At 27.8% G+C, this 21,055-nt stretch overlaps 5 protein-coding genes across 16 annotated transcripts; 2 read left to right on the top strand and 3 right to left on the bottom strand.

The window, feature by feature from the left end:
* The first annotated feature begins 196 nt into the window (after positions 1-196).
* LOC122521399 (COP9 signalosome complex subunit 5) lies at positions 197-2,482 on the top strand. The gene is made up of 5 exons (XM_043642105.1): positions 197-352; positions 1,052-1,230; positions 1,358-1,592; positions 1,664-1,858; positions 1,930-2,482. The coding sequence occupies exons 2-5, from the start codon at positions 1,079-1,081 to the stop codon at positions 2,374-2,376; spliced, it is 1,029 nt and encodes a 342-aa protein (XP_043498040.1). The 5' UTR covers positions 197-352; positions 1,052-1,078; the 3' UTR covers positions 2,377-2,482.
* A 2,373-nt stretch (positions 2,483-4,855) lies between these two features.
* LOC122521396 (AP-1 complex subunit gamma-1) lies at positions 4,856-12,630 on the bottom strand. Of its 7 annotated transcripts, none has more exons than XM_043642098.1 (16): positions 11,952-12,630; positions 10,786-10,893; positions 10,452-10,513; positions 9,828-10,011; positions 9,598-9,744; positions 9,193-9,508; positions 8,792-8,809; positions 7,694-8,104; positions 7,362-7,592; positions 7,051-7,272; positions 6,850-6,977; positions 6,481-6,727; positions 6,140-6,395; positions 5,889-6,049; positions 5,714-5,806; positions 4,856-5,492 (listed from the first exon to the last, which is right to left on the bottom strand). In XM_043642098.1, the coding sequence occupies exons 2-16, from the start codon at positions 10,803-10,805 to the stop codon at positions 5,391-5,393; spliced, it is 2,598 nt and encodes an 865-aa protein (XP_043498033.1). In that variant the 5' UTR covers positions 10,806-10,893; positions 11,952-12,630; the 3' UTR covers positions 4,856-5,390. The 7 variants fall into 7 exon arrangements, with proteins under 7 accessions (XP_043498033.1, XP_043498031.1, XP_043498028.1 ...); XM_043642096.1 differs by having other exon boundaries at positions 9,828-10,020; positions 11,952-12,628; XM_043642093.1 differs by lacking the exon at positions 10,786-10,893.
* A 1,308-nt stretch (positions 12,631-13,938) lies between these two features.
* Positions 13,939-15,897, bottom strand: LOC122521402 (ADP-ribosylation factor-related protein 1). Of its 3 annotated transcripts, none has more exons than XM_043642107.1 (5): positions 15,532-15,890; positions 14,879-15,049; positions 14,722-14,803; positions 14,422-14,593; positions 13,939-14,238 (listed from the first exon to the last, which is right to left on the bottom strand). In XM_043642107.1, exons 1-5 carry the CDS (start codon positions 15,700-15,702, stop codon positions 14,139-14,141), a joined length of 696 nt encoding a protein of 231 aa, XP_043498042.1. In that variant the 5' UTR covers positions 15,703-15,890; the 3' UTR covers positions 13,939-14,138. The 3 variants fall into 3 exon arrangements, with proteins under 3 accessions (XP_043498042.1, XP_043498043.1, XP_043498044.1); XM_043642108.1 differs by lacking the exon at positions 15,532-15,890 and adding an exon at positions 15,160-15,354; XM_043642109.1 differs by having other exon boundaries at positions 14,192-14,227; positions 15,532-15,897.
* Positions 15,898-15,954: 57 nt separating this feature from the next.
* On the bottom strand, positions 15,955-19,010 carry LOC122521397 (F-box/LRR-repeat protein 4). Of its 4 annotated transcripts, none has more exons than XM_043642101.1 (7): positions 18,538-19,010; positions 18,297-18,390; positions 17,754-18,210; positions 17,405-17,660; positions 16,975-17,335; positions 16,578-16,905; positions 15,955-16,500 (listed from the first exon to the last, which is right to left on the bottom strand). In XM_043642101.1, exons 1-7 carry the CDS (start codon positions 18,760-18,762, stop codon positions 16,164-16,166), a joined length of 2,058 nt encoding a protein of 685 aa, XP_043498036.1. In that variant the 5' UTR covers positions 18,763-19,010; the 3' UTR covers positions 15,955-16,163. The 4 variants fall into 4 exon arrangements, with proteins under 4 accessions (XP_043498036.1, XP_043498037.1, XP_043498038.1 ...); XM_043642102.1 differs by having other exon boundaries at positions 16,578-16,743; positions 17,068-17,335; XM_043642103.1 differs by having other exon boundaries at positions 16,578-16,740; positions 17,068-17,335.
* Positions 19,011-19,116: 106 nt separating this feature from the next.
* Positions 19,117-20,943, top strand: LOC122521398 (mitochondrial ribonuclease P protein 1 homolog). The gene is made up of 3 exons (XM_043642104.1): positions 19,117-19,623; positions 19,998-20,565; positions 20,634-20,943. Exons 1-3 carry the CDS (start codon positions 19,268-19,270, stop codon positions 20,883-20,885), a joined length of 1,176 nt encoding a protein of 391 aa, XP_043498039.1. The 5' UTR covers positions 19,117-19,267; the 3' UTR covers positions 20,886-20,943.
* Positions 20,944-21,055: the final 112 nt, after the last annotated feature.

Raw genomic sequence — 21,055 nt, 5'->3', positions numbered from 1 at the left:
ACATATATATATATAATATATATCATTTATATTACGGTTTATATATTTTTTTATTTTAATATATGAAACCATATACAATTATATATATATACATAAAAATCTATTAATATTATTATTAAATATACAACACATAGAATATATGATAAATATATATATGGGAAAAAGATAAACAAGATGGCGCTTGAGAATGTTTATTGGTGGGAGATAAGATTGGCCAATTAGCATTCAGTATTTGGGCGTATTGTTGTAGCACGATTGCTGTCATTATTCGCAACAACATTGCCGGGAGAGATCCCTCATGAGGGAATACGTGACATATTATCTCTACTGCTACTTTAGAATTATCATTGATGTTAGTGGCATGTTATTTTATGATTTTTCGTACCTTTAACCTAAGTTATCAGTAACTATTACAATAACTAACTTTTAGATTTATCTTTAGTACTCTGAATGAATCTTATTTATATTTCAAGAGTTACGTATAATTAGATAATATTGCTATCTAATGATTCATAGATGATTTGTAAGATTAATGTTGATAAGATAATTATTAAATTAACAATAACCTTTATCATTGCTAAAACAAGGAATTCAAATATGCTTCTAAACAAAGACAATAGATAAATATCGATAGTAGCTTTTATAATAAAATAATCGCGATTTTTGATTTAATAATATTCTAATTAATATATAAAATATATTGTTATTAGCAACTTTAAGAAAAGCTTTTAATGAAATACAAAAATCATATTTTTTAATTGAAAATTTATGTCATATGTTCATTCATGTTAAATACTTCTGTAAATTTGGTTTAGATTAAGTTACATTCTCTAATAATTATTTATTATTATTTGATTGATAAACTCATATATCTTACATATTGTAATAACATTTACATATGTATTAATCTTGTAGTTTTAATTATATAATCAAGTTATTACAAAAATCTAATAGTTAATGTAATATACATGATTGATTTAATTGAATATAAAATCTATAAAGATTTTGTAATGAATTGTGAGAAATAACTAATTGTTTTAATTTGTTATAGTTTATTGCTTGTTGAAAATAAATAAAAATGGCTAGTACGTCTAGTGACCAAACTACAATCGCCCAAAAAACTTGGGAAATGTCAAATAACGTTGAAACAATTAGTACAGTCGATGAAATCTACAGATATGATAGAAAAGAACAACAAGATATATTGGCAGCTAAGCCATGGGACAAAGAGTACGTTTAATATAAATATATGTTATCGTTTTTATAAATTTAGAGTATATATTATTCTTTAGAAATATATAATGAGTAAAAAGTTATATTTATAATTGTACTAATATATTGAATTTTCTCAATATAGTCCCCATTTTTTCAAAGACATTAAAATCTCAGCATTGGCGTTGTTAAAAATGGTAATGCATGCGCGTTCTGGTGGAACATTAGAGGTAATGGGTCTTTTACTTGGAAAAGTAGCAGCGAATACAATGATTGTTATGGATTCTTTTGCGTTACCCGTTGAAGGAACAGAAACAAGGGTTAATGCTCAAGCTCAAGCATATGAATATATGACTGCATATATAGAAGCTGCAAAACAGGTGAAATCAACAGAATATTTTTGTCATCATTTGGATTAGATCTTGCCTGACATGTTAAAATATCTTCTTAGGTTGGCAGACAAGAGAATGCTATTGGCTGGTATCATAGTCATCCAGGGTATGGTTGCTGGTTATCAGGTATCGATGTCTCTACTCAAATGCTTAATCAAAATTTTCAAGAACCATTTGTTGCTATCGTAATTGATCCTGTGCGAACTATTTCTGCTGGTAAAGTTTGCTTAGGAGCATTTAGAACTTATCCAAAGGTATGTAACATAATTTATATGAAGTCATAAACTATAATGTATTTTATATTATGATTATTTTTTATCTATAGGGATATAAACCAGCTAACGAGGAACCATCAGAATATCAAACAATACCTCTAAATAAAATTGAAGATTTCGGGGTACATTGTAAACAATATTATTCTTTAGAAGTATCATATTTTAAATCGTTATTAGATAAGCGTTTATTGGACTCCTTATGGAACAAGTATTGGGTGAATACTCTTAGCTCTTCTAGTTTATTGACTAATGCGGATTATACGACAGGACAAATATTTGATTTGTCTGATAAATTGGAGCAATCGGAAGTTGCGCTTGGAAGAGGATTTGTTTTAGGTGGAACAGATCCACACGATCGTAGTACCGTGGAAAAACTTATTAAAGCAACACGCGACAGTTCGAAAACTACCATTGAAGTTATACACGGTTTAATGGCTCAAGTTATTAAAGACAAATTATTTAATCAAGTTGGAACTAATATGACAGATTCTCGTTGATCATTCACTATTATATTAATTTTTAATAAATTAATTTAATTAAGATAAACAATGTATTTGTAATAAAAATAATGTGTGTTATAATTAACACTTGTAAGATACACAATTTTTCTGTCTTTAAAGTATCATTTTTTATATCTTTTTATAAAACAAATATGTAACATACAGAAAATATAAAGGAAGTGTTATTATTTGTTTTTTTTAGATAATCTTTCTATTTAGATAGTTTTCAAAACAAACGTACGAGACGTATATTTTAAAGACTTAATGGAATAAAAATACATTTTATTTTCACACCTTGATTTGCTAGAAAGTATATATACAGCATCTTTATCATTATTCAATATCTTCACAATTGATTTATATATATATATATATGTGTGTATATATATATATATTTATTTATTTATTTATTTATTTATATTTATATTTATATTTATATTTATATATTTATATTCATATTTATATTTATTTATAATCATATTTATAAAACTAATATAGCATAGAGAACAAGTAGGCAGAGCACACCCCACTGAAGGGCTGATACTGTGTCACAGACTTTAGGACAAGGCCACTCAGAAACACACCCACCTGTTCTGCTTTCGCACTCCAAACATTCATATCGCACAACATATAAAGGGACGGAGCTAAAATGCGCGTACAATTATACTAATAACATATCTAACAATATTTCATAATATTAATGAAAATCTGGCATGATCAAAGAAGCCTAATTCTACTAAAAATCAACTAAGGATGTGCTAAATTTTTGTTAACCATATATATTAAGCCTATTAAACTTACAAAACTATAAATTGTAACATACTAATATTAGATTTAATTTAATAAAATTAAGTACATTATTCTTCTGTTAGTTTACATTGTATAAAAGACTGAAAAGTAATCTTTCCAACGTATGAAATTATTTTTGTCTGTCACACTGCCATTTTCCTAAGTAGGTATTATACATTTTTATAGACCTTGCACTTTTTATTTTTATAGCAAGCATAGTTTTATACAGATAAAAAAATAAAAATTAGACCCCTTTTAAAATTACTTGAATAGATTAATTTTCTTCACACGTTCTCTGAAGACATTGATAAATACCCAGTTTTGTTAAAATTACAAATTCTTAAAACTTTACACAATTTGAATAAATTAGATAAGGAATGTAATGTTTGTTTTGTGCAAATGTATAAACAAATTTTTCATTATTTTTCAGTTGTCATCTAATTTTGTGAAATATTGACAAACGAATTCTTAAATTACATTATAATTTTAAAAAGCAGACTTAAAATGAATTATTTGACAAATTTCAATAGTGCGATCTAATTGTTCTATCATACACGAGGAGCATAATTAATTTTGAATTATATTTTTAAAAGTTATATTACATATTTAAAACATATAAAAAACTTCTTATATACTGTCATCAATTCCTCACATTCTACTAATCATTGTTTAAGTATTAATTACAGTTTTTTTGTGTAATAATGAATCCAACTTTTGATATAACTTTATTAGTTTAATTGTCAACGATTAAGAATTTTTTGAAGTTCTGGTAAATTATGATCGTGTTATTTTAATGAAACTTATTCCCCCTTCCTCCCGACACAGAATAATGAAATATTTGTAATCAAAGTCAATTTGATATAACATCCAGAATTCAGCCCTCCAATGTTACTATATATTCTAAATACATTTGTGAATTTGTATAAACACTGTACCCTTGACGTTATTATAGCAAATGAGGGATATTATAATGCACATATTTAACCACGTGTATGTAAATAATCGCAACAAAAGTTTTTGCTTTTAAATAGAATATCCAAAAAATAAAACAAAAAATGAATACTATATAATACAATCCTAATAACTGTATTATATCCAATTTTGTAAGAATTCCATTTTGTATCCCATCTGTATATGAACCCTCATCACTTCTATATGACTGCACCTATCTATTATTTACAAGGCAATCGAATTTTTTCTCATTTGTTACAAATATAGTAGAAAAGATCAATTATTACAGCAAGGATTAATTGTTCATTATATAATAACAGGACAACAACACTTTTAAGAACAATCATCATAATTCATCCATACTATTAAAGAGATAGATTGGAGAGATTCTAATATGTTTATCCAATACTTTAATATATGGAAATTAAATGAAGAGACAATAATATCATTAATTTGACAAATCAACGGAGTAGTGTTGTATCCAATATTATTTTCCTACCTTATAATGTCCTGGTAGAGAAAATATTTACAATGATATATTTATTGTTATAATTACTTCTTTTTTTTCCTTTTTTTTTCTTTATAGACATGCACCATAATATGAATGATATTTTACATTATTTTTCATCATGTTTACTGCTTTATTCATTTAATTACCAATTATGCTTGATATTTCTTTGTAAAATGTTGAAATTAATATTGTTATCACCTGCTCAAACAAGCATTATTTTTTTTCTTTTCTTTGTTTTCTTTTTACTTTGATTATCTACAAGTATATGATGCATGCATATCAACAATAGAACGAAAACAAATATTCAATATGTCATCTCGATTCAAAACAACTTTCTACCAATGATATACTTTAAAATACTCAATGAAAAGAAAACTTAAGAATATTACATACAATTTCGAACAATATCTAATAATGTGTAATATACATAAGTAATCTGTACATAAGTAAAATAATTATGATATTGCTTAGTATTGAACACAGGTTTGTGCCTGTGAGCAGGTGGGGATGTCCTTTTTCAATAAGAAATACTAATATCGATATGCACATGCCATAAAATAAACACTATTCGCACTACACGTGCTGATGATGTTTATCAATCATTCAATGAATAAAAAAACAAAAATGTTTGGTACATTTTTTTTTGTCAACACATTTTCACTTTATCTCAAAAAGAAAGTGAGGTTGTATATGGTCTATAATCAGACTTAATTAGTTATTAGGCAGGCATATGTACAATTGTTTTTTGTATAGTAGGATGTCACTGTGATACCAATGAGGGAAAATTATTTACTTCTGTTTGTTCTAAAATTGGCCCTGCTGATCCAGTATAAGAAATTCGTAGTCTCATTCTTAGTGGTACCTAATTACACAAAATAAATTTTAACAAAATTATTGTCAAATATATATAACTAATGGATATAATTTTATAGATACTTTAAAAACTTCATAAGCATATTTAATAATTTCGAAAAAGTTAATGTATATTTTTCTTTATGATAATAGGCAATTTAATATGGTTCTAGGCAGTTCAAATGTTTATGAAATAACTGATATTTGTAAATATAAAAAAATAAAACTCACGTTATTGATATTTGTAACTCTTATTACTTGAGTCACTTCACCTGATGGAGGAATAACTGTACTTGATGGTGGCAGCATTTGTAATTGGAATGTCTAAAACGTGTAGAATATTTATTCATTAATTATTATACATATATGTATATAAATAAAAATATATGTATATTAAATTTTATACCCTAGGAACTGCAGCTTGAAATAAAAATTCACTTAATGCATTATTCGTAGAATTATGTGCCGTCATATTTATAATTAATAAATCTGTAATATCTGGCGGTCTCTCCATTTTAAAAGTTATTTTAAGTCCAGATTTATCCAAAACAATCATGCTTGGAATTTCTACAATTATAAATTAAAAATTTAATTTAAATAATCATTAACATTATAATCATAGATGATAATATTTCTTTGTATAACACAAATACAAACCAGTTTGAATTGAAGAATTATTAAGTAGGCCATCTACCAAGAAGTTGGTTGTACTCGTAGGATTAAACATTTGTGTTGTTGATTGTGATTGTTGAGGAAGTACTAATGGTGGTGCTCCTGTATTCATATCCAAACTACCAAGTAAATCTAAAAGATCGTTGTTATTTATACTTGTGGGAGGAGGTGGATTTTTAGTTGTAACTGTTGACATTGTCATCCCAACATCGGTACTTCCAAGCAAATCCAAAAGTGCACTCTGTCAAAGATAAATAAATATATTTTTACCAACAATCAATTAATACATTTTATTTATATTTATATAGTATTAATTTGGTACATACTGAATCAGACGAGGTAACAGATGGTTCTAATACTGTTGATTTTTCATCTTCTTGTTCTGGTTCACCATTCACCATACCAATAATACCATTTGCTTGTGGTCTTGCAGTCTCCATAGGAGGCATTCTTTCAAGTAAAGCAGGTCGTAAATGATCGTATTTTCTAAACAATTGTGAAAATTCAATGCCCCGTTGTTGCAATTCAATATGCAAATTACTACCAAACGTATCTATAATTTGTCGAATTTTTCTGTAAAATAAAAAAAGAAATATATAACAAGATATATAAAATAGTCTTATATAAAATTTATCTGAATTATATAAATAGAATAAAAAAGTTATCATTTTTTCAAATGCAATGATGGTACTTACTCATTTCCTTTTTGAAATCTTGTACTTAATTTTGTAAGGGATAACAAAGTATATTGTTTTGTAACAACTGTGTTTTGTGGACTCCATAATAATCTTTGATAAACATCAATAACTTCATCTTCTGTTAACTAAAACATAGAAAAATCAATCAGCATGAAACAATTTTGAATGTATCAAAAATACAGATGATATCCAACTAACATTTATTGGTGCATCCGCATCTTCCAATGGTGGACCGTAAAGTAAAAGATCACCATACTCTCCGATACACCACGTTGCTACTTGAGCCAATGGTTGTTTATCAGATGTATCCTTTTCTAATGCACGCCATAGCGCACTAACTGCATAACCTTGTTGCGATTGGGTTTCTGAGATTAATTGAATTGTGCAAGCTACTACGTCATCTCGTACATAATTGCCAGCCTGATAAATAAGGATAAGATTAATAACTATTCAATTACGTTATTTTCTATAATCTATTAATAAAGTCATTATTATTACAGTGTACGCACAGCAACAAGGACTTTAAATAATGTTTCCAGATGCCAACGTTTATTTGGTGCAAATCTTTCTGCAGACATGACTATGTTGCTACTACATTGGGCTTTAAATTCAGGATCTGCTCGTTCTAAAAAGAGTAATAATTCCTTCATCATATTTCTAATATTACTTGAATTAACAAGCGCAAAACTTAGTTCCATTGCTCTCCTTCGTATTGATACATCTGGATCTTTTAAACACTCCTGTAATAAAAAAAGAAAAAAAAGAAACGTGAGAAAAATATTTCAAAAAAAAAATTGTTTCTTTTCTCTTCCTAATTCTATTAATCGTTTAAAGATCTTACCAATATTGTTGAGCGATGCCTCTGAACTGCACTCGTATCCACATAAACTGTTTTCAATAATGTATTTAACGCAACGTAACGAATATTTTTGTCATTATTTAATAAAAATCGACCTAAGATATTAACTGCCAATACTCTAAGTCCACTTTCGGATTTAATATCCATTATTGAGAGAACAGTTTCGTATAATATTGTATTACCAACATTTTTACTTGTTTCTGTATTTGTAGCAACTTGTGCAAGAATATCATTCATTGCCTCAGATGCATCTACGTCGTTACGTCCCAAAATTCTAAGGAGACGTAAGATCTTCACTTGCAAAAATGGATCAGATACTCCGGCTACGTCATGCTCAGGAGAATATCCAGCTAGTACTAAATTTTTTAGAATTCTCACTAGATTTGGCACAATCTGAAATAATAGCATAATTTTTTAAACATCGGAACTTATCCTTGATAAAACAAAACAATAAAGCACATTAAAGAAAAGGTGTAAGTAGAAGAATATAGTATAAATACTTGTTTGTAATTGTTAATGCTTATAAAGAATAAAATAGAACGATAATAAATATATATAGTATAATATTATATATAAAAGAAATTATTTTAACAATATTTTGTAACATGCTTTTATTATATTTAAAAACATATGGATATATAAATCCTTATGTTTAACTTTCAACCAGAATACTGAAACAAATTCTTAAACTAAATATCAGGACAAAAAAAAAATTTGAGTTGCATTTTTGGTATTGGAATAGATTATACATTCAGAATGATACAGCTCTAATTGTTCTGCACCACCTTAACCAGCTAAAGATTAAATGTATATTTAGAAAGCAGATAAGATACATGTGTACCTAAAGCTTCATCCAGAAAATAATGAAGAACAAATATTTGGAATAGTAAGGAAACATATTTAGATTTGTCAACTATAGATAGATTTACAATTATTAATAGTATAATTGCAAGCAGCATAACAGAGAACCTTAACCATTTAATTCATAATTGTAATCCCATGTAAAGTAAAAGAAAAGAATGAAGTCTGTGTATGAAGCATAACATGCAAATATACATTAAACACTTATATGGCTTTTACCTCTCGATGGCCGCATTCCTGAAGAAAATAAAACCATATTTATATTATGAGATTATAATATACAAAAGCAATTTGGAAAATTTCATTCGTACATATATATACACATATATAAAATAACAAAATAATTAAACTTCTTTTTTTTTTTTAAATATAATGAAGTTATTGATATAATTTTTGTTATCATGAGACTGCATTCTTTTCCATTTTTAAAACATTTTCATAAAAAATTGTATGTGTATTTTACTCACAACATTTATTAATGGTTGATATATAAAAAACATTTAATTTTCTAAAGTGTATCTAAACAATTGACTTATTGTTACTTCTTTGTTTCTTCATTTATACTACATTATATTTCTATGTTATCTAAAATATATTTGTATTTAGAAATATAAACATACCTTCTTGAAATGATTCAATGTATCAATGCTATTCTCACACATTTCAGTAATAAGAGTAACACCAGTTATTAACACTCCATGGTTCTTTTCTGTAATTAAACTTCGAGTAGCGGGTAAGAACATTTCCATTAATTCTGGTACACGTCTAATAATTCTAAAAGCGCATAACGCAGCTTTTTTTCTAATATATGCATTCGGTGATTTCATCAGTCTTTCAACTTCAGAAGCAAGGTCCCTTGCCATTTCTGGCGATGCAATAGCACCCAAGGTACAAAGGGCCAAACCAATTACGAATTGTGTAGGACTATTTAAGTCGCTATATATTGAACAATTAATAATTAGTAACATTTATCATTATTTCATGTATAATTATAATACGTCTTATTTCAGTTTGAATATTCTCACGTTTTTAAACAATTTGTTATTAATAAATGAACATCTTGTCGTTCATCTAATAGTAACATTGCTCCCAAATAGCCTATACGTTTATCTGTAAACCTGGATGAAGCAATAAGTTTCAAACACTCTAATTGTCCAAAATGTGCTGGATATCTAAAAATATAATTGATAATGTTATTGAAATTATAAATAAATATTGTCAGAAAAAAGTTAAAAGACAAATGTTTATTACTGACCCAAGCATGTGAATGTACAAAAGTTTAGCGATGTTACGGCATCTCCAAACACTGTCCTCTTCTCTAAACGTTGAACGAATATAAGCACATTCCTTGTTTACTACTGTTCTTTCTTCTGCCGCTGTCCGAGCTGCTCTTATTTGTCTGATCAAATCTCTCAATCTTGTTGGTGCCGGCATTCTAACTGTTGAGACTTTTAAATTATAGATGTGACATCAGTGCATTGTGTTAGCAGCTCTATGATGAGTTAAAGTGCAATGATGATAGTCATTCTCATGAGATACCACAATGAATAAGCATATATTGCATATAAAAAGCATTTATAATATATTAAATAAATGTAGAAAAGAATGTATACCCATAAGGATAAGAAAATAATCTAAGATATTCTGTGTTATGTATATATATGTATATGTAAATCATAACATTATAAATGTAAAAAATATATACAAACATAATAACAAAAATAATTTGAAAAATCATATATTTTCATTTGCAAAGCAATTATAGCTTATTAAAAAATGTATGACTTAAAGAAGCTTGCTCTTATAAGCAAAGTATAAAGTTAATATTTTAAATAGAATGCATATACTTAGGCATTGTAAATATAAACATAATACTTACCTCTTTCTACTGCCTCATTGAATGCTTGTTTTATGGAAGCCATGTTAAAGGCTGGGTTAAACCTGAAAGAATACACACCCAACCTACTATATGCACACAAATGTAACTGTTCACCTTCTGTTTATGCAATGACACTTGTACTCATATATTTAATTTCAAGAACAAGCCCATCTCTTAATGTTTTTTAAAAATAACTTTCGATATTTAAAATGAATCAAGTACAACAGAAGATATTGCCAATTATGTATATTAAATTATAAAGCGAAATACTTAACGAACTCTTAAAAGTATATATCATTTATTGTTTATCAAAAATTTAGGAATAGAACGTTACCCATGTTCTGAGGCATTCATGGTTTCACAGGCTGGTTTTGAAATTTAATCAATAGACGTCACTAGTAAAAATGAATTGGTGATGATTAGGGAACACGTTGCTCTCCTCCTATTAGACACACGATAGTTATATTATGGATCATGACAACCATTAAATGTTTTTAATTAAAAAGAAATATTAATAAATATAAAATCACAAGCACAACCAAAATCAAACTGCCTAACAGCAACCCATTCAAATTATAAGATAAATATAGATGATATAAAAAAAAAACTATTAGTTTACGCATACAAAACATCATCAAATCATTAGCGTTAAAACTCTCACAATCATATACATATGATCCATTCATTTAAAACCATAAAAATAACAATTTTAAATCATATACAACTAAGATTATAATATATAAAAGTTATTCGATAAGTAGTGCATAGAAAATCTATCAATAAAGAATCAATATTTCTTTCCATTAACATCTTTCCATGTGACATTGTGATATAATCATACGATACAAAAAAATAATACATAAAAAGAATTTGTTTAATTATTAAAATAGACAATTTATAAGATCCTAATTTAAAAATATTTTTTAAATCTTAAAAAGTCGAAATGATCATCTTCAAACAGACCTCTCATAACACTGTCACATTGTAAAAAGATATATAAATAAATAGATAAGAAGAAAAAAGTCGATTTTAAAATCCAATATTACATAGTAGAATTTACAGTGACAAGTGTATCGTAAACAAAAGATAAACTGGTTTAACGTAAGCAAACGAGAAGAAAAATAATCTAATAAAATAAAGAATGAAACGCGCTACTCATTGGAATCTACCGTGAGTCCTTGAACGTTATTCGATCGCAATTTCACGTGTCTATTGACCACGAAAGCATGCTCGACGTAAAACTTGGCAGCATATTGCAAAACGTGTGCTTAGAAACCGGTTACATAAAAAGCCTACTCTTCGCGTTTATTAAGGGCTGCATCGAAGGTAAAGGGTTAACTTGCTCAAACTCTCTTTCTCACTCTTTCTTTATATGTAGTTATCTATCTATCCAAGCTCTCTCTTTCTCTCTCACAAACACACAACAGACACATCACGCACACATCACACAAAAAATCTTTCTTGCCCCCCCCCCCTAAAAGAAACTGTCATAAACGATACCCGATCGACGTTGAACTGTGGAAAGAAGTTCTCTCACGGGAACGATCGAGAGTCGTACGATAACGAAATGACACGGAACCGCGCGTCCTCGAATTTTCTATCGTGTCGGCCACTTTTTTCGACACGCAGCAAACTCCGTATATGAGAAAACGGCGAGAGAAATGCCTCGCCTCCCAGGTAGGGTATGTATCACGAATCGGGCGCCCTCGCATACACTTCGCACACAGTGCGCCGCGCCTGATTTTCTTTCTCTTTCTTTTTCTCTCTCTTTCTCTCTCTCTCTTTCTTTTTCTTTCTATGCTACTTCTACCTCTATCTTCTTGCTTTCTCACTCTCTTTCTTTCTTTCTTTCTCTCTCTCTCTCTCTCTCTCTTTCTATCTTTTTCTCTCTTATTTGTAATCACCACCGTACACGATTATTCTCACTTAACAGTTATATCGTAAATTCTAACACAAATTTTCCTTTACGATAAACGAATCTCTTTTATTTAGTTTATAATACAGGTCCGTAAATAATCGTTCATAATCGTAATTACATGAACGTCTCTACAAGCGAGCAGCCTGTAGAGCACACGACGAAAAATCGCCCGCACTACGCGCGCTCTATCGTATGAGGAGAATCAAAATGGCGGATCACTCGTCATCTATATACCATACCACATACGTTCATCTCTCCCCCTTTAATATAGACTCTATATTTGTCTCTTTTGATTGCGTGTCAAACGCAACGTCATCTGACAATATTCGTTGACGTTATTTTTACAGACAATTGTCTTGAATCAACGATACTGTTATCTCAACTAATTCTTTTCTTTTCTATTATTTGTTTTCTTTTTTTACGTGTGTTAATTTTTTAAATTATCACTTTTAAATCTTCATCATGATTGTTTTGTTTTACTTATACATGTAACCGATATTACGATACTATATGGGTTCAGCAGCATGATCCGAAAATAATTAATCCATCAAAAATTGATATATTTTAATGTCCTATGCTCGGTTGATTCATTCTCTTTTGTGATAAGATAATTAGCTTTTATAATTATCTTATTTTTCATGTATCGAACAGAATTTTCAAATAATTTACTATCGATTGTATTCTACGATTGTATAAGTGTCATTGCACAATCGTACGTGAATATACATTATTTATATATATATATATATATATTTGTTCTTTTTTTAAAAATATCTTATACGAACGTGTATTTTATTTAAAGAAGAGATAACTATATACTATATACACTATTGTGTAGTTTAATCGATAAATATTCACATAATTGTTATTTTATTAACATTAAATATACATTTTCTTAATAAAAAATTAATTATAATGTGTTTTTAATATAAACTACTTTTTATTAAAATTTCATTAAACCTTGATGTGTAATAAAATGTAATATTTTTTATATTTTTACATTTGTTTATTTAACCGTGTATACTTATACTTAAACGTACATAAATATATTTTATTAGAATATATTATATTAAAATTTGCTTGGAATTGAATGTAAAATAAAATGTAATATTTTTTAATAATACTTTTAATATTTATCGTGTATACTTAGGTATACATATATGTATAAAAAATTTAGAACGCAATATATAACGTGAATTTTAAGAATCAAATTTATATAGATCAACAACACGATAATATAAACAGACATACCTTCGATTGAATTCAGGAGGTAAAACACTCCAGTCTTCAGTCTCGTAATAAGGCCACATGATAAAAGTAAAAAATATAAACTTTTTTAATTGATGAGACACTAAAATATTACTTATATATCATACAAGGTACAGCTGCACAACCACTTTTGAACACTTTTATCGCCATTATAATACAACATCGAAAGAAGTGTTAGCATTATCTCTTATCTCCATTATTATCTCTATATCAGTAACAACCATATTAGTCATTTGGATATTCTTAAGAAACGACTATAAATTTCAATATATTACTAGTTATGAATGAATTGGAACTAACTAAACAAAATTGATAAGTTTTTTTATTATTGACTAAGACATTGTTGTTATAGTTAAAAGATTAATTATACAAGAAAGAATTCTATATCTTAATATAAAGACTGTATTTTATTTATATAAACATAACATACATGGAACAAAAGTTTCTATAATATTGTTAACGATATATAGTTAATAATTAAATACAAATGTTTTATATTATTATGATAAACAACTGTCGTCTTGATTTCTGGGAGGTCGAACGTCACTATTTCTTTTTACACAGTCCACAAGCCAATGAATTCCTTCATCTACGCCATCACTTTGTCATTAAATTTTTTAATTATTTTATACCATTAAGAGAATTATATGAATAGAAAGAATTTATGAATTTTATTATTTTTTTATACAATTCTATAGCTAATATCTTTTTCATAGAAAATAAGAGATAACAGAATAATATAGAAAAAACAACAAAATCTAATAGAAAATAACTTGAGCATACCCGTTAATAGCTGATACAGGCATTACCATACAATCTCTTCGTCCAATTAGATGTGCATTTTGATTAAATATTGGTTTGACTTCTCTAACCCCCATGCAGTCTGGAATATCCTGTTTATTGGCTAAAACTAAGAGGGGTACTCCTCTCAAATGTTCAGATGATATTACCCTATCTATAATATCAAATAATAGAGCAATCATTCCCATCAAATATTTTAGTACAATAATCAAAATATTATTCTACTATAATAATATATATGATATATCTGTGTGTAAGATATTATATACATAAAAAAATTACCAAAAGTTTCTTTAGAATCCGGTATCCTATCACGGTCTGATGAATCAACGATATAAATGACTGCATGGGATTCAGCATAATACTGTATAATTAAATAATCATGCTATAAATAAACATTATGTTTATAACTTACAAGATGAAATTACTGATTATATACTTTATCCCACAAGGATTGAAGTTCTTCTTGTCCTCCAAGATCCCAAAAATTAAAACGTATTCCAGCGATATCAATTTTTCCAATATTCAATCCAACAGTTGTCGTGATTTTACTTGGATTCATACCTTTATAATTTTTTGTAAATTTAGTTTTAGCCGCTTCTAAATATGTCTAAAAAATAAAAAAATAAAAGAAAATAAACATAATGTATAATTTAAAAGACGAAGTGTTGTGTGTGTATGTGACGTATAACCTTAAAAAATCTTTCGTTCTACACGTACAGTTTTTCCTGCATTATCAAGTCCGAGTATTAATATAAAATATTCATCCTTTTGTACTAAGTACTTATACAAGCCGTGTAAAAGTGTGTACATTTCAAAATATTTAAATAAATTCACGTTTAACCTATACGTTTCATGTTGTTTATATTTGACATATATTATAGTAACTTATCGAACTCGACAATAGAATCGTTTCAAACTAATCGATTAGTAACTATACGATAATTCTTTGAATATATGAACAACCAATCATTATAAAGATATAAGGGAAAGACGTCTTTATATATTACTAGATAATTAATAAATGATCAAAATAATAACATAATAAATATTTAAAAAAATAACATAAATAAATGCAGTTCGTCTCGGTACCTGTCCGATTTGACGTTCCTTGGTTACGAGATTAATGGTGGCTTTCCCACCTAGCCCCGTGCCAAGGTCGTTGCATCTCTTATCTATCCTGAACGCTCTGACACATGTTGGGATGGTGTTGCTACTTAAGCTCTTGGCATTTTGTACGCCAATTTTGGAGTTGATGAACATGTTGACTTTTGGATTCGTAATATAGTCAAGTTTCGGCCTTTCGATCTGGCCTTTAGTTGTAGCCAACTTAAGTTCATGCGTATGCCGGAGTTCCTGAACCCAAGGACATTGAACCTCCGGATAAATAGTAAACAATAGTTTTCACATAATTTACTATAAATTCGTAATAAGTAATTAAATTATTAGATATCTTATTTATTATTATATATAAAAGAAAGTTTTTATATGTGTGTTAATAAAAAAAAACCATCGTTTTGTATATTATTTTATACAAATGTTAAATATACAAATCTATTATACAATATCTGTTTTCAATTCCTGCATAAAGTATCAATTTATTTGCATAATAGTTATAATTTTATTTTTTTAATGAATTCCAGTCTTATACTCAGAAATATTTAATTTTATGAATTGGTTTATAACTTTGTAGAAATAAGACTTTGAAAGTATAAAAATACTTTTTATAGTAAATCAGTTACATGTACTTGAAAACTTCTTTTAAAAGATATATGTGGATACTTTCGTCGCCATTCTTGAATTTTTGAATCACCAATACCTTCACAAAAACTGAGATCAATCATTTCTAATTTAGGACACCATAATAAAAATCCATAACACATGTCAGGAGTAAGAGAGCGTGCTCCTAACAAATCTAATTGCTGTAAACGTTGGCAAAGTAATAATGGTTCTAAATCTCTATCCGTTAATCCTCTTAATGCTGCCAAAAATACTTTTTCTAAATAACGACAGGAAGATAATAATCCCCTTAATGAATCACCTGGAGCACCCATTCCGCTACTATAAACATAACATATAATCATATCGTTATTAGTTTTTCTTAATAGTTAAATAACGTTTAATGCAATAACACATACCACCAACCAAAATCTACTTCTCGAAGATTAACACATCGAGCAAGAGCTCTTACACCATGTGGCGTAAGAGTTTGTGCTTTCCAAAAGTCTACGCTTTCTAATTTTAGACAAGAGTTTCCTAACTCAATAGCTATTTCATCGACATTTAAACGATCGTGCATTCCTGCTAAATTTAAATGTTTCATTTGAGGATTTTTCCTTAAAATTGAGCACAAAATAGAAGTTTCAATAGTGGTTCCATACAATTCTAGACGTTCAAGGCACTGTAGTTTCTCTAACTTTGAAAATCCATCATTTGTAATACCCATACAATTACGTAAACATAATTCTAAAAAAGAATTTAAATAAAATTTATAATATACAAGTAATGTATGCATTGAAGGATTTGGAAACATACCTTTTAAATTTTTACAAACTCTTGAAACTTCAAGAATTACTTTATCATTAATACAGCGACAGCAATTTAAACGTAGATGTGTTAAAAGCTTACCGCAAGAATGAATAAAATCGACAAAATTTCTGTCACTAATCATGTTATAATTACCACACCATGATAAATCTAAACGTTGTAAATATTGACATCTTGGAATTAAATATTTTAATGCATGATCATTCAAGCAATACCAATATGGTTTTAAATTCAGACTTGTATACAAAAGAGCATCTCTTGCTATATTACTGAAGTGTCGATTTACTCTGCATAGACGACAGAGTGTCTTTAAATCTAGATTTTTTAAAATTTTTAAAACCGTTTCATCCTGTAAATCAGTATAATAAATATATAAGCAAAGATATAAAAAATATATTATAGAGATCAAATACTTTACTGGAAGTGCAGAAAAACTACCGCATGGTCGACTATCAATGTTGTTCAAAGTTGAAAATATATTCTTGTCATTTTGTAAAGATATCCTACATATTGGAGAGGATGAAGAAAGATGCATCTCTCGTATAAGTTTAGGAAACTCTTCCTGTAAAAATTCTTGTAAACTGTTAAATGCTTCTTCTATAGGTGGAACAGAATGGCAGTGCTGTCCTAATGTAGTAACTAACTTGCCTTTAGATATATTATTCATTATTTTGCTGTAAATGTATATAAATATATAAATATGAAAGTATGTTTCTCAGTTCTTAAGAAAAAATAATATTATCATATATAAAATAAATATATTTTACCTGTTATAAAGAATGCAGTATTTACAAAACATTCTTTTAAGGATAGACAAATCTTGTTTAGCTTTCATATAATCAGGAGTTAAATTATATATGTCTTCGTTATTATATCCATTACAGCCTAATTCTTGTAACAAATTACTTAAATTTTGATGATACATATGATTGCGAGGCATTATCAATTCAAATGTTCCAATGAGCAATACAGCATCCAATTCCGTATAGTAATCTAATAAATCATGATTAAATTCTAATCTAACCATTTTTGTTTTAAAATGACACGTTTTTAAAGGTGGTGAAAATATGCGTGGTCTCTCAGGTACAAACTGTGGGGGTCCATTCCATAATTGAAACCATTTTCCGCAAGGATTTTGTACCCATATACCGACCACGCTGCCTGGATTATAGGTTTCATATATTGATATTCGGATAGGATATACCTCTTGATAATATTCAACATCTTCATATAAGAAAAATTATATTACTTTATAATCTAAGCATCACATATACAAATATCTAGTCTTTCTTCTGTCATACATTACATACCAATGTAATCTTGGCTAATTACACTGTCATTATTTTGTATCATGTAATCCTCTAACCTTGAAGGTGCTTTATTCCACCATGGTCCATATGTTCTCTAAAATTATTATTAATTATACCTTTGATCAAATCAAAGTAAATGTAGCATCACTGATAAGAAACATAATCATTAGAATAACTATAAAGTTCACAGATTTTCAATGACATTAAAATACGATAAAGATCTTCCTTTAATTAAACATACCATGACAAAGGCTTGTGGAAAATCTCCATAATCAGGAAATTTACTCGGGCTTCCAGCAAGATTGTATGCTGTGTAGGAAATACTGATATTACTCCCATACTGAGAACTAAAATCGCATACATTTTTAACAAATTGTTCAACAAAAATGACAGATTCTTTTTTTTCAGAAGATTTTTTGTTATTTATTGATACAACTTCAAATTCAGCTTCATCATCAGACATCATGTTATTCACGATCTACCACACGATTTACTAAAAAAGCTCATTTAAATATTATGACAGTATATACAAGTGTCGACGTAAACAGCCTTCAAACTAAGGCTTCAGTTCATTCTTAAATCTTATACGATAATAATGCTTTCATTCCGACGGATAGTAACAACTGGGAAGAACAATTATTGTATTTTTCATTTCATTATAATTCATAAATATATAAGTATTATAAATTTATATGCATCCACATATTCTAATTTTTAAGTCAAAAAACATTTATGAATATTTGTCATCAATAAGGTATTAAATTAAATAACATCGGTAATGAAGATTTCTACAGTATCTGCTTATGGTGGACAAGCTTTGAACTGAGCGTTGTGTGAACCACTATAGTTTTATATATTTATTCTATGCTTACGCAGTTTAATGTACACATCGGATGTCGTAAATAGCGTGGATTTTATTTCAATGTTAAGAAATAAACAATTAAAAATAAGTTAAAATAATTAAATACAAAATGTTTAATTACGGTCTTAGGCGTAGTATATTTTTATTTAAAAAATTTCAACCTACTTTATCGCCTTTATTTAATACGATAAATAAAACATGTTCTAACCTTAATGGAATTGAAATAAGTGATTTTATAAAACGTGACTTATGCCAAACTGTAAAACCAAAATCGAAAAGAAAAATAGATGAGGATGATCAAAGAAAATTAGAAGAACTTTTAGAAAATCCTGAAATAAATAAAGCGTATAAATTGTTACAATATGAAGTAGAATATCTGCGAGAAATGAACGAAAATATTCCCCAAGTCTTTCGACCAAGAGATTGGATATATTTATTAAATACAACTTCGAAAACTCACCAAAGGTAATTTTTAAAATTCTATTTAAATTTCCCAATAAGATAAAAGAAAAAATAATATTCCACTGTGATGAACAATCATCATGTCTAATTCAGTATTTCAAATATTTATTAAATTTTAGTACTTTATTAACAATGTTTAATATTAAATTGTATTATTGTAAATATATATAGAGGATCTCGTGTAACTAGTAGTACAAGCAAGCAGGGAGAGCACGTGTATTCGATCAATTATTTTTCTCGAAAAGTGTTTCATGCAGAATCACCGCCTGCTTACTTGTATCACGAGTTACAGGATACCCTGTATAATGGAACTAATTTTTAATTCTTAACAGTTATTTTATTTGAAATTTCTAATTTAGCATTGTTTATATTTACAGGAAACATATCGACTTTCTCTTTAAAAATGAAATTAGAAGACGTAACAATAAAGATAAAAAGAAACAACAAGTAGAAGAGATAATTTCAAAATTAGAACAATACAGAAAAGAATGTCCTAGCGGTTTATTATATGGTCTTGGACACAATTCTCTATTTCTGCGTCTATATGACAAATCCTTAGATTATTATTTAAATTATTCTACAATGATACATTCGATGTTTGAACCAAAAATAGTATTCGATTGTGGATACGATAGTGTCATGAGAAATTTTGAAATAAAGAATTGTGCTAGACAATTAGTATTATCTTTTGTCTTCAATCGTCTTCATAACACTCCAGCTGAACTTGTTTTCTGTAATGCAACACCGGACAATGAAATTATTGTGGCACTTAATCAGTTGATACCAAGTCTTTACGAAGATACTTTTCCATTAAATGTTACTTCTCAGTCTTATCTTGATATATTCGATAAAGAACAATTAGTTTACCTAACACCTCATTGTAAAACAGATATGACATATTATGATCCTGACAAAGTTTATATTATTGGTGCAATGGTCGATAAGGTAAGATATATTATAATATAAGTTTATTCATAATATTTAATTTTTCTTTTCCTTTTTATATTTTTTAGTCAATTCCTCAACCTTATTCTTTAGCTAAAGCTAAAAAAGAAAAGATACGCATGGAGAAACTGCCATTAGATAGATACTTAAATTGGGGCGCTGGAGGTAACAAAAGTCTTACCATCAATCAGGTCTTAGCCATATTATTAGATATAAAATATACTAAAGATTGGATGACTACTTTATTTAATCATATTCCAATCAGAAAATTACAGCCAGATCAGAGAATGTATAAAACCAAATTGGAAACAAAATTATAAATAATAATTTTGTAATTGTGTATAGCTATTAAGGAAATAAATTAATTGATTATATCAAGTAATTACTATTTATTTATAAAACTTATTAATAAAATGCGTACTAGGCAGTTTTTCAAATTCTCTTTTTTTGTAAAACAAATTCATGAAAGTATTTTATTCTATATTTTTTA

This window comes from Polistes fuscatus, unplaced genomic scaffold (genome assembly GCF_010416935.1).
Source record: "Polistes fuscatus isolate 324 unplaced genomic scaffold, CU_Pfus_HIC Scaffold4, whole genome shotgun sequence".
NCBI lineage: Eukaryota > Metazoa > Arthropoda > Insecta > Hymenoptera > Vespidae > Polistes > Polistes fuscatus.
This window is presented reverse-complemented; position numbering and strand designations above follow the sequence as displayed.